Source organism: Andrographis paniculata, unplaced genomic scaffold, assembly GCF_009805555.1.
Source record: "Andrographis paniculata isolate CXL003 unplaced genomic scaffold, ASM980555v1 Contig83END, whole genome shotgun sequence".
In the NCBI taxonomy this organism is placed as follows: Eukaryota; Viridiplantae; Streptophyta; class Magnoliopsida; order Lamiales; family Acanthaceae; genus Andrographis; species Andrographis paniculata.
In genome coordinates, this window is record NW_026137621.1 from 3,310,048 (window position 1) to 3,321,228 (window position 11,181).

Genomic DNA, 11,181 nt, shown 5'->3' on the forward strand with positions numbered 1-11,181 from the left:
CTTCAAGATTGTACCAAGTAAACAAAAACCTTAATCAGGCAACAATGGAGGTTCTGTTAGGATCTGCACCATTTCTTTCGACATTCTCATCTTCCCCAGAGGGCAAATACTTTCTTGCAAAGAAGATGAAGTAGACGAAGTTAATCAATCCAAGTCCTCCCAGAATGTAATAATAATTATCGAGTCGATTCATGTTAAGATCTGGCCCTCCAAGCCATGGCGTTCTGTTCTTCCCTCCTGTTGCAGAGTGTACAACATTCACGATCAAAGAGCTTAGGTAGCTTCCGATCGACAGGCTGACGAAGAAGATCGCGCCGGCGACGCTTCTCAAGCTCTGTGGAAGCTTCAAAGTATAAAATTCTAACAATGCGACTGCGGCGAAGGCTTCGGTTAGGCCGGATAGGGCGAACTGAGGAAAGAGGAACGTTACGTGCAGAGGCGAGGAGAATGTACCGTTCTTTACCGCAGAGGCTCGGCGATGTTTCTCAACTGTCCCGGCGACAAACATACAGAGGATCGACATAATTATCCCGACGCTGATCCTCTGCTGCATTGTGAGCCTCGAGTCCCTTTTCACGACTTTCTTGACGATACGGATGTAGAGCTGCTCGTAGATGAGAATCCATATCGTGAGGGTGACCATCGATGTGATCCCAATCCAGCCCGGCGGGATTGTGAAATGTCGCCCGATCGATCTGTCCGTTTGGATCGCCTGCAGAATGCCGTAAGTGCTCTGCTGATCCATCACGACGAAGCAGAAGATGCCGGAGAGCCAGACAGGCGCGACGCCTAAGACGCACTTCAGGTTCTCGACCTGCTGGACGCTACAGAGCTTCCAGTTGTCAACGGCTAAGCCTTGCGCATCGATTTCACTTGGATCGGTTACCACAGCTGCCCGGTCGAAGAACCCGAACTTATCGGTTCTGACGAGTTTCCGCGCCTCCCATGCGATGTCGCCTGAAGGGTTATATAAAGTCGGCTCGTGGACTAACTTCAAGTCTGCCTTTCGCCTCCTGAATGCAGCCACGACGACTTTCGCCATATCTACGAACACGCTGCCTTCAGGGCTCTTGTAGAGATAAGTGTGACGGCCGAACCAGAAGACTGCGGTGGATAAGGCGAAGCAAGCTGTGGGAATGGCGAAGCCGATGCTCCAGCTGATGTTGGTCTGAACATAGACAACTCCAGTCAGGGCTATGATGAGGGCAATGGTGAAGGAGAAGTACCACCAGTTGAAAAAGCTCTGGAGTTGGATTCGACCCTTGTTGGTGCTGGTGTCGAACTGATCGGCGCCAAAGGCAATGTTGCACGGCCGGATGCCACCGGCGCCCAATGCGACGAGTATAAGGCTGATGAAGAGCAATGCTAGCTGCCCTTTATGGGGCTGGATGCAGAGTCTCTCTGTTGGGCATGGAGGAGGCCTTAGTTGAGGTACAGCAGCAGTTATGGTTAAAGCTCCTATGCCCTGTTCACAAGAAGGAATGATCCATTCAATAGGTAAAGAAACTATGGGTGAATTATTCCAAAATTTCACATACGACACCTATTTTCGGTTTAAAACTTATTTTTCATTCAAAGGTTTTGAATCTAAGACTCATCGAACCTCTTCAAAACAGAGACCAAAAACCCCTAAAGAAACTATGGGTGAATTAGTTCAAATTTTTACATTGTATACAGAACTTATTTTTCATTCAAAGGTTTCGAATCCAAAACTCATCGAAGCTCTCCAAAACAGGGACAAAAACCCTTAAAGAAACTATGGGTGAATTAGTTCAAATTTTTCACATTGTATGCAACACCTTTGAACTTATTCTTCAGTTAAAGGTTTTGAATCCAAAACTCATTGAAACTCTCCAAAACAGGGACAAAAAATCCCTAAAGAAACTATGGGTGAATTAGTTCAATATGGATACAACACCAATTTTCGACTTAAAAACTTATTTTTCATTCGAAGGTTTCAATCTCAAAACTCATCGAAGCTCTCCAATACAGAGACAAAAACTCTAAAGAAACTATGGGTGAATGAATTAGTTCAAAATTTCACATTATATACAACACCTATTTTGGTTTAAAATTTATTTTTCATTCGAACATTTTGAATCCATAACTCATCGGAGCTTCCAAAACAGGGACAAAAAACCTTAAAGAAATTATAGGTGAATTAGTTCAAATTTTCACATTGTATACAACACCTATTTTCGGTTTATAACTTATATTTCAATCAAATGTTTCAAATCCAAACTCATCAAAGCTCTCGAAAGCAAAGACAAAAAAGCCCTAAAGATTTCATCAATTCACTATATTGGCAAAACAATAAAATTGCTTGCAAGTTCTTTTGAAAAGTTGAATTCAATATCTGAAACAGCAGTACTATCGAATGGTACAAATCGAAGTGTATGAAATTGAATTGTTCTTAATTTGAACTAACTGGATCTGCGCGGGAATGAAAACTCAACAACACAAAATTCAAAAAAACCACAAGGAAAGAGGTGAAGTTTACCAGCAGAGAGAGAATGGTACCGCAGAGGAGAGTGAGAAACCGCCCTAAATAGGCATCGGAAACAATAGCCCCAACTGTCGACAACAAATTGCAGGAACCGTTCCATATATTCACCACATTCACCAAAAATATGCCGCTCAAATTGTACTTGTTGCGAAGATAAACAGTTATGTTGGCCGTAAGACTCATCGACGCCAGTTTCTCGAACGATTCGTTCCCTTTCAGATTCACAAAAATAAAACCATGCAGCACGCATACATTGAATTTAGTTGTTGTACGAAGAAATTACAAAACTGCTATCTCAAAACACTGAAAATCAGAGTGATCGCGATTACCGAGAATGTACTTGATCGCCCTCCATCCGCCGCGCTTTCTGGATTTTGATCGAGAGATTGGGGGAGATGAAGCAGCTTCCATTTCCATCTCCATCTCCATCGCCATCTCCACTCGGATCGATCAAATTCGAATACTTAGGGCAAAATTTTTGAAAGAGCTGCAGTTGTTGAACGAGGGGATTATTTGAAGAGTAGAGAAAGTTCAAAAAGCCCTTAGAAATTCATGCAAGGGTTTACGTTATATATATATATATATATCCTAAATTGCAGGATATGAAATTCCGCCGGAGTCTACTTAATATATCTCCGTCATAAAAATAAATAAATAAATAATAATAAAATAAAAAATTTGAATATGTATATATTCTTTTTTATCTTAAATATGTATAAATTAATTGAGAATATATGAGTATATCTGGATATATAAATAAAGATATGATGAGAATGGTAAGGTCCATATTTCTAGTTTGGGTAGTTTGGATCGAGTATTTGAAATTTCGATAGTATAAAATACCATCGGATTCAGACTTGAATTTTTTGGGTACCTAAAATATCCATTACCTTAATTTTATTATTTTTGTATTTTGAAAAAAAAATATATATATATATATTTACTATATTTTTTCGGAGCAGATGAACCATTTGGTTGATGATATGTATTTTAAATAAATTAGTAAAATATATATTAATTTATTTATAATTAATTTAAAATTAATTTTATATTCTTTCGGTCTCATTTACTTATGTTTCGATTTCTTGTCACTGTTTTTTAAAGGAATTATAAACTTTAATTTTATTTTAAGTTTTTTAATTTATAATTTTTTAAAATTATAATTAAACTGATTAATTATCTTAATCTTAATTATAATTATTTTCACTTATATATTTTTAATTATTTACTAATTATATATCCTTCTAAATTCTAGTATCTACAGTAAAACACACATGATAGCCGGACGGAGAGAATAAAAAATAAAAAAAAAATTTAAATATAAATAAAATATTTATTTATTAAAAAGTATATATATATATAAATAAAATGATAATATTCCTTCCGTCCCGATGCAAGGTTGACGTTTACTTTCACATAAATTTTTATTAGTATTATAACAGGTTGTAGTGAAAATGATGAAAATACTTCTGTTAGTACTGTATAATATAAAAGTAATGACATTTATGTAATATAACGTAAGTTAGAAGAGTATTTATTACGTTAGGTAGACAGTACAATAACTAAATTAGAAAATTGTAACTTTATTTTGAAACAAACAAAAATAAAAAATGGCAAGACGAAGTGAGTGTTTTTTTTAAAAACGAATTAATATTCAAAACGGTCAACTAAATACTCCACATCCCAAGTGGTTCTATTTACCCAACACACTTCCACTCATTTGTAGCTATTCATTTTTTAAAAAACATCACATCAAATATATTTTTTCTTAAACAAAACATCAAATCAAATACTAAGAGTTTGTTTACTTGTAAGATCTTATGTCTGTTTTACTATTACAATTTTATTCTCTATAAAAAAAAATCAAATCAAACATCTAATTTTTATTTATTTTATTATACTAAAATTTAATTTTATATTCAAAATATTACATCAAAACAACTATTTCATTTCAAAATTTTACTATTCAAAATTAAAATTAAAACCTCACAAGTAAACACAGCCACCCAGACATCCAAATTTCCAAAAACATCCCAAAACTCTTATCTAAACAATCCCACTTGTCAACTTGCTCATAAAAATTTCCAATTTCACAAATCAATCAAAGAAGCTCAATATAAACATCAGAAACAATCGTACATTCAATCATAAAATATTTCTGCCCAAAACCGCGCAACCTTAAAACCGCGGACGCCGGCGGCGGCGCCCCGCGCCCTTATTGCCCCTTCGCCGCCTCCAGAAGGCCACTTTCAACGCCTCCCAAATCCCATTTAATATTTATATTATTACAGCTGCTTGTCGTTTTCTCCATCCACCACAGAATCCTTCGATAATTTATTCATCCCAAAAACCTAATTCCCGATCCCAATTAACATCAATCATCTGCAACTATACTATACTCTATGGCTTTCCATCACATTCGTGTTCAGGTTCCCCTCCAAATATCACTTTCTCCCATTTATCATCCAATCCCAATTCCATTTCCAATTAGTCGAAACAAATGTTGGGAAAAAGGGTTTTTTGCAACAGTAAATGGGTCGACGAGGAAGAAGGGCTTTTGTGTAAATTCATCGAGCAGCTTGTCGGATTGGGTGCCTGAAAAGACCTCCAAAGCTCCTTCTCTAAGCGACGTCGTTTGGCCGTCCGCCGGTCAGTTTCCAACATACACCTTTTTTGTGAATGAATGAAGAGTTGTTAAGTCCTGTTTGGACTGACATTTAGGATGTATTTTATTTTTAATTTTGGTTTGTCAATTTAAGTTTTTTTTACTATGATATAAATAAATATTAATATAATATTTTTAATATAAAATTAATATGTCGTGAAAAAATATATATTTGATTTAATATATTTTTTTTGCAAAAATATTTGGTGAATATATATATTTAAAAAGTAATTAGAATTTTAGTGTAGCATTATCATTATATATATATTATTTAAAATTATTAAAAAAAAATAGTATTAGGTGTTTATTTATATTATTTAAAGATTATTGCAATTCAATTTTTATTTCTCTCAAATTTTAAATCTAAATTAAAAAATCGTGCTCTATTTTAAAGTTTTGGTTTTAGCTTTCAAACTTTTACTCAAATAAAGAAACAAAGTCAAATTTAAAAAAGAATATCTAATAGATTTGTTTATTTGTATTTTTTAATGGATATATTTTTTTTTATATATTACTTACAAGCAACTCTGTTTACAATATAAAAAATAATATTCATAATTAATTTTTTATATATTGATGTTACGTTAAAGGTGACGGCTACAGTGCTGAATATAAAATGTTATAAGATAGCATAAGTTGTTATCATAAATAACACACAGTATACTTTAATATAATACAAATACAACACATTAAAAAAAATAGTACAACATATGATATAGTCTCACATATTCTAACACATGGCATATTCTCATTAAATATATGTTATAATTATGAACTAACAACACATATTTTTATTACAAATAATATATTCTGCATATTATAAAGAACGTATGTTATTTCTATATTTTAAATTGATTTGGAGAATCAGCATTGTACTGATTTTCCAAATTCAGTGCTCTAACTTTTTCGTATATTAATATATGCATAATTTCATAGGAAATGGTATAAAAAACCATACTAAGTCAACAAAATTAAATTATTGTATTTGATGTCTTAATTTGTTGTAGGGGCTTTTGCTGCCATGGCTTTACTAGGAAAGATCGATCAAATCTTGGCACCAAAAGGGATTTCGATGACCATTGCCCCATTGGGAGCTGTTTGTGCTGTCCTATTTGCGACACCTTCGTCTCCCGGCGCACGGGTCGGATAGAGAAATAATAATCATAATTTTACTTTCAGCATCTTACAATGATTGGATATGTTATAACACCCGATCAATGTAAATAATTCTTGCAGAAGTACAACATGTTTATGGCGCAGATCGGCTGCGCTGCAATCGGCGTGCTGGCTTTCACGATTCTCGGCCCCGGCTGGGTCGCGAGGAGCGCAGCGCTGGCGGCCGCCGTTGCCTTCATGATCGCGACCCGCTCGGTGCATCCTCCAGGCAATAATTTATAATTCCTTGACGGATATAATAATTCATTGATCGATATATCAATTTTGTATCGAGCAATTTTTTATTTTTTTTATATATTGTTGTCGAGGCGCAGCTGCGAGCTTACCTTTGCTTTTCATCGATGGCGCGAAGCTGCACGGGCTCAACTTTTGGTATGCTCTGTTTCCCGGCGCTGCCGGATGTGTCGTCCTCTGTTTGATTGTGAGATTTTTTTTTTCTTATATATACATTTGTATTTTCGATAAATTTCGATGTCTCTTTTTATTTATTTATTTATTTATTTTTGATTAATTTTCTGGTTGATTTGATGCAGCAAGAGATGGTGTGTTACTTGAAGGAGAATTTGAAATTTTGAAAGGCACTGATTTTTAGTTTTAATAAAATGTTGCATCATTTGTATAGTTGTAATAGTTGTTAATAAAATGTTGCATAATTTTAGAGGCCGTCCAGTTCCTTAGGTATGTTCTTCCTTGACGTGCATGCTTCTTCACTCGAGCAATGCTCATGCGCTTGGTTCGCCACCACCATCAAAATTCGCTCTGATACCATATGTAATGTGTCCGGAAGCTGACACGTTCGGCGCCTAGGCCACGTTCACGCTGAGGCTCAAACTAGCCGTCTCTTGTACGCAACACGTCCGGGATATAATTTCATATTTTTGAAAAAAAAAATGTCTATATATAAATAGTAAATTTTTAAAAAAATACCCCAACCAAACACATCCATAATATAGATATAATATATAACTAATAACACCCACAATACGTTGTAATAATAACCATTTTAATTTATTAAGTCACTTAAACTATTTGAAGTCAAATCTATTTAACAAAACAGACAACAGACATATCGACTTATCATATCAGTAACCGACACGCCCTGCGTCTAGACCCTACCCGCTCTGAGGGTTAGACCAACTGCTTCATGTGCACAACAAGTACGAGGACACCATGTCATATGGAAGATGTATACGGAAAACGTACTTGCAGTGACACATAGGCCATTAATACACCATACAGGATCAAGGGTATTGCACATATAAAACGGACTATGGCCAGGAACTTAGGCGAAACTGTCAACCCGTGACAGTATTTCCTCATCTCAAATCGCAAACGTCCTACACCGACTTCGCTTTCTTGCACCCCTTGCATGCCTTTAAGCGTCATTCCATCAACATTTCCAGCATATCCTTCGTGTTTGCCCAATATAAGTGAGGTCCCCACAACCGACCCACATATAGCTCATTCCGCCACTCATCTCTGTACGCCCTTCAAAACACCACCTATTGCGGCTTGCGCTTTTAGCCCAAAAATTGCCCTTAACGCGATTCCCCTCAACGCAAAAAAAATCGTTTGTTTTGATCATCATCGCCCTCAAGATCGTTATGATATCACATGTAACGTATCCAGCAACTAACACGTCCGGCGCCTAGACTCTGCCCCTTTAGAGGGCCCTGAGCGCAATAAATCTGAGTATACCATTTAATATGAGAAAGTCAAAAGACTCGCACACATAAGACGAACTATAATAAAAAACTTAGAACAAATCTGTCAACACGACATTGCTGACAAAATTCAGTAAAGATTTAAGAGAAATACACATATACATTAATACATCCATCAATGCCTCAAAATGGAACCATTACAGGACAAACACACAAACATAGGACTTTCCAAAAGTGATGGCAGATCATTATTATTGCTACAAACACTAACAGCAACCTTAAGACAACTTCCAAATTTAAGTAATAAACACGTAAAATTTAAAGGACAGCTTATTAATTAATAGGACCAGAAATTAAAGGAATGATCATCCGCTGGGAATCCATAGTAGAAAGAACTTGCAGGGGTATGGCAATGAGCGTCTTCCATGATCCTCGGCGCTGGCGCCGGAAGATCGTATACGTCGATCTGCCGTAATTCAGCGTTCAGTTCTTCTTCCCCGTTCTGCGATAAATCCGATTCCTCAAACTCCACGGTGATCGTGCTGTGAAGGAACTCTGCTTTAGACACGCCGCTTCTTCCCGAGCTTTGTTCTTCGTTCTTGAAAGCCATTGCCGAGGCCGCCCTCGACTCCCCCTCTTCGGAAATTGCGTCGTTCGGGAAGTACTCCAGCATTGCCCGGGACGGGTCTTTGCCGCAAATCTTTTCGACCTCTACATCTCGTGGAAGCCCGTCACGCTTGAGACGAAGAACCTGTATCAAAAATTGCGAGCTACCAAATGAGACGGCGACCATATATTGAATAGATTTTAAGCAATTTTTCTTATAACCCACTTGTGGTTTGTATCATATTCATTCATAATTTATAAATTGCGAGACTCTCTCATGATTTCGAAAATATTGTCTATAATCTTTTAAATAAAAATGTGCAATATTTTCGAAAATACGAGTCAGGTTCATGCAGTTTTCAAACCACATGTTAGTTATAAATAATTATTTGGAACGGATCGATCACCTCTGCTTTTAGTTTCTCGTTTTCGGCAAGAAGGTTGTCGTAGTCGGCTTTCATGTTTTTGTAGCTTGCGTGCAACGCTTCGTAGTCTGTTTCGAGCTGCCTCGACTTCCAGCGTGCCCGGCGATTTTGGAACCACACGGCGATCTGCCGAGGCTGCAATCCGAGCTCCTTTGCAATCTGGATCTTCCTCTCCGGTTCGAGTTTGTTCTCGGCTGCGAAATTCCTCTCGAGAAACTGGATTTGATCGACCGAAAGAAGCCTCTTTTTCTCAGGTTGATTGAAATACTCATCCAAGTAGTCATCCACAGTGTCGTCTTGATCGAATGGCCGGAATAATGAAGCTTTTCCGGGGCTGTTCACTCCGCCGGCGCCGCCGAAACTGAGCATAGCCCTCGAGCCTGAGATCGAAAATTTTTGACACGATCAACAAACTTACAGGTGAATTAGCAGTGAATTACAAAACTATGGCATCGTTTCATCTCAAGATTTGATGAAAAATCAATCCATGGCAGATTTAAAGCATAAATAAAATGAAGAAAAAAGAATCAAATCATCAATTTTGGCCCAAAAACTCTAAACAGATCATTGAATTTGCAGTGAATTATAAAATTATAGCATCGTCTCACCTCAAATCGGATGAAAAATCAATCCATGGAAGATCTAAAGCATAAATTCAATCGAAGCAAAAAGTCAACGCCCAATTTCGGGATTAGGGTTAGGGTTAGGGTTAGGGATCGCGTACCGAGAAGAGGAATTGAGGAAGCAGATGCGAGCACGGAATCAAGAGGCTGATCGTGAGAAGAGTTTTTAAATTTCCAAGATGGATCCAGAGCATCGCCGCCGCCGCCGCCGCCGCCGTAGACCGACCTCCGATTCGCCATATCTGAACAGTTCAGTTCAACTCAGAGCAGTAAACTAATTAACGAGAATAATCCGCCATATTCATGGCTGCTTGTTCATCTTGAGACGCTCTTCCTCTTTCGCTGGCCTCAAAATTTCCCAAAATCAAAATTAAATTCCCCAAATCTCCTCCTCTACAGAGCCTACCCGAAGGAAGGAACACAAAAAAACAAGGAACGCGCTCAGATTTTGTGGCGGAAGAAGCTGGTGATGATGATCCTTGTGATGTGTGAAGTGTGGGAACACCTGCTGCTCATCACACCCATCCCCTCGCTCGATTCCACCCAACTTTTTCCAAAATCAAATCCAAAAGGAACTCCTCAATTGGGCAACTGGTGTGCGTGCGTATGGGCGTCTCCGAAAAGGAACTCCTCAATTGGCAGATTTAGAAGAAGAAACCGCAAATTCAATAGTGGTTTGTAGAGAGAGAAAAAACCTGAGAAAGATTCTGCGTATGATGGAAGGAAACACTCGGACGTCTGGGCAGGACCGTGTCCATTTCTTCTGAAGCTCAATATTTTAAAGCAACAAGGTCGCCAATGGCGGAAGGTGATTTTTGAAGAACTGCGATTTGGTCCCTAAACTTTTTATTATATGACTTTTGTCCCCTGTACTTTAGAGGGTTAACATCTAACCCCACCAGACTGAATTTATTTATTTAAAGATAGATTTTTTTTTTAATAATTTAATTTATTTATTTATTTATGTCAATGAAATTATTTATTTGTCAATGGCACCACGTTGGTTTCCCACCAAACAAAGGTTTGGTTAAATAGATAAGAAAAAATAATAAAAATAAAAATAAATAAATCATAGAAAAGAGGTGTTAGACTACTCAATACTGATTTTATTTAATACTATCGTCACAAAAATTTATTAAAAAAAATATATTCGTTGGTCAAGTTTTTTGTTCAACAAAATTGTTATTGTGTGAGGAATTTCAGTCATAATTGTATTTAAACAAATAGTTGAAGAGAAAATTTCAAAAAGAACTTAGCTGAAAATATCCTTTAAAAAAATTATCAATATGACAACAATAAAAAAAAAAAAAAAAAAGTAAATAATGATTTTGTTGATTCATTTTGTTTTTATGACACAATTTTTTAAATATTAAAAAAACTACAATATATATACATAAAATATATATAATATATATTGTATTCTTTCGTAAAAATCGATACTTTAATATAAAATATTACTGTTTCCGTCTCAAACAATGAGCAATATTTGAGAAATTAAGTAATGTGGTGAAGAGAA

The 11,181-nt window shown here is 36.5% G+C and overlaps 3 protein-coding genes across 4 annotated transcripts; 1 reads left to right on the forward strand and 2 right to left on the reverse strand.

Annotated features, from left to right (window-relative positions):
- Nucleotides 1-34: 34 nt before the first annotated feature.
- Nucleotides 35-2,941, reverse strand: LOC127241708 (protein NRT1/ PTR FAMILY 2.8). Its single transcript, XM_051260881.1, has 3 exons — nucleotides 2,836-2,941; nucleotides 2,501-2,718; nucleotides 35-1,465 (listed from the first exon to the last, which is right to left on the reverse strand). Exons 1-3 carry the CDS (start codon nucleotides 2,939-2,941, stop codon nucleotides 35-37), a joined length of 1,755 nt encoding a protein of 584 aa, XP_051116838.1.
- Nucleotides 2,942-4,647: 1,706 nt separating this feature from the next.
- LOC127241577 (uncharacterized) lies at nucleotides 4,648-7,005 on the forward strand. Of its 2 annotated transcripts, none has more exons than XM_051260695.1 (5): nucleotides 4,648-5,155; nucleotides 6,179-6,312; nucleotides 6,408-6,555; nucleotides 6,662-6,719; nucleotides 6,881-7,005. In XM_051260695.1, the coding sequence occupies exons 1-5, from the start codon at nucleotides 4,909-4,911 to the stop codon at nucleotides 6,900-6,902; spliced, it is 609 nt and encodes a 202-aa protein (XP_051116652.1). In that variant the 5' UTR covers nucleotides 4,648-4,908; the 3' UTR covers nucleotides 6,903-7,005. The 2 variants fall into 2 exon arrangements, with proteins under 2 accessions (XP_051116652.1, XP_051116651.1); XM_051260694.1 differs by having other exon boundaries at nucleotides 4,649-5,155; nucleotides 6,662-6,768.
- Nucleotides 7,006-8,087: 1,082 nt separating this feature from the next.
- On the reverse strand, nucleotides 8,088-10,431 carry LOC127241746 (homeobox-leucine zipper protein HAT5-like). Its single transcript, XM_051260940.1, has 3 exons — nucleotides 9,767-10,431; nucleotides 9,025-9,422; nucleotides 8,088-8,762 (listed from the first exon to the last, which is right to left on the reverse strand). Exons 1-3 carry the CDS (start codon nucleotides 9,903-9,905, stop codon nucleotides 8,349-8,351), a joined length of 951 nt encoding a protein of 316 aa, XP_051116897.1. The 5' UTR covers nucleotides 9,906-10,431; the 3' UTR covers nucleotides 8,088-8,348.
- Nucleotides 10,432-11,181: the final 750 nt, after the last annotated feature.

Bases quoted from the DNA above. Each gene is read 5' to 3' on its own strand.
- LOC127241577 (XM_051260694.1), top strand. From the start codon at position 4,909: ATGGCTTTCCATCACATTCGTGTTCAGGTTCCCCTCCAAATATCACTT. The intron at 6,313-6,407 runs GTCGGATAGAGA...TAATTCTTGCAG, and splicing joins CTTCGTCTCCCGGCGCACGG to AAGTACAACATGTTTATGGC. The intron at 6,769-6,880 runs GTGAGATTTTTT...GATTTGATGCAG, and splicing joins GTGTCGTCCTCTGTTTGATT to CAAGAGATGGTGTGTTACTT.
- LOC127241746 (XM_051260940.1), bottom strand. From the start codon at position 9,905: ATGGCGAATCGGAGGTCGGTCTACGGCGGCGGCGGCGGCGGCGGCGAT. The intron at 9,423-9,766 runs GTACGCGATCCC...TTTCGATCTCAG, and splicing joins TTCCTCAATTCCTCTTCTCG to GCTCGAGGGCTATGCTCAGT. The intron at 8,763-9,024 runs GTGATCGATCCG...TTTTTGATACAG, and splicing joins ACGAGAAACTAAAAGCAGAG to GTTCTTCGTCTCAAGCGTGA.
- LOC127241708 (XM_051260881.1), bottom strand. From the start codon at position 2,941: ATGGCGATGGAGATGGAGATGGAAATGGAAGCTGCTTCATCTCCCCCA. The intron at 2,719-2,835 runs GTAATCGCGATC...TGAATCTGAAAG, and splicing joins GGCGATCAAGTACATTCTCG to GGAACGAATCGTTCGAGAAA. The intron at 1,466-2,500 runs GTAAACTTCACC...TCTTGTGAACAG, and splicing joins GTACCATTCTCTCTCTGCTG to GGCATAGGAGCTTTAACCAT.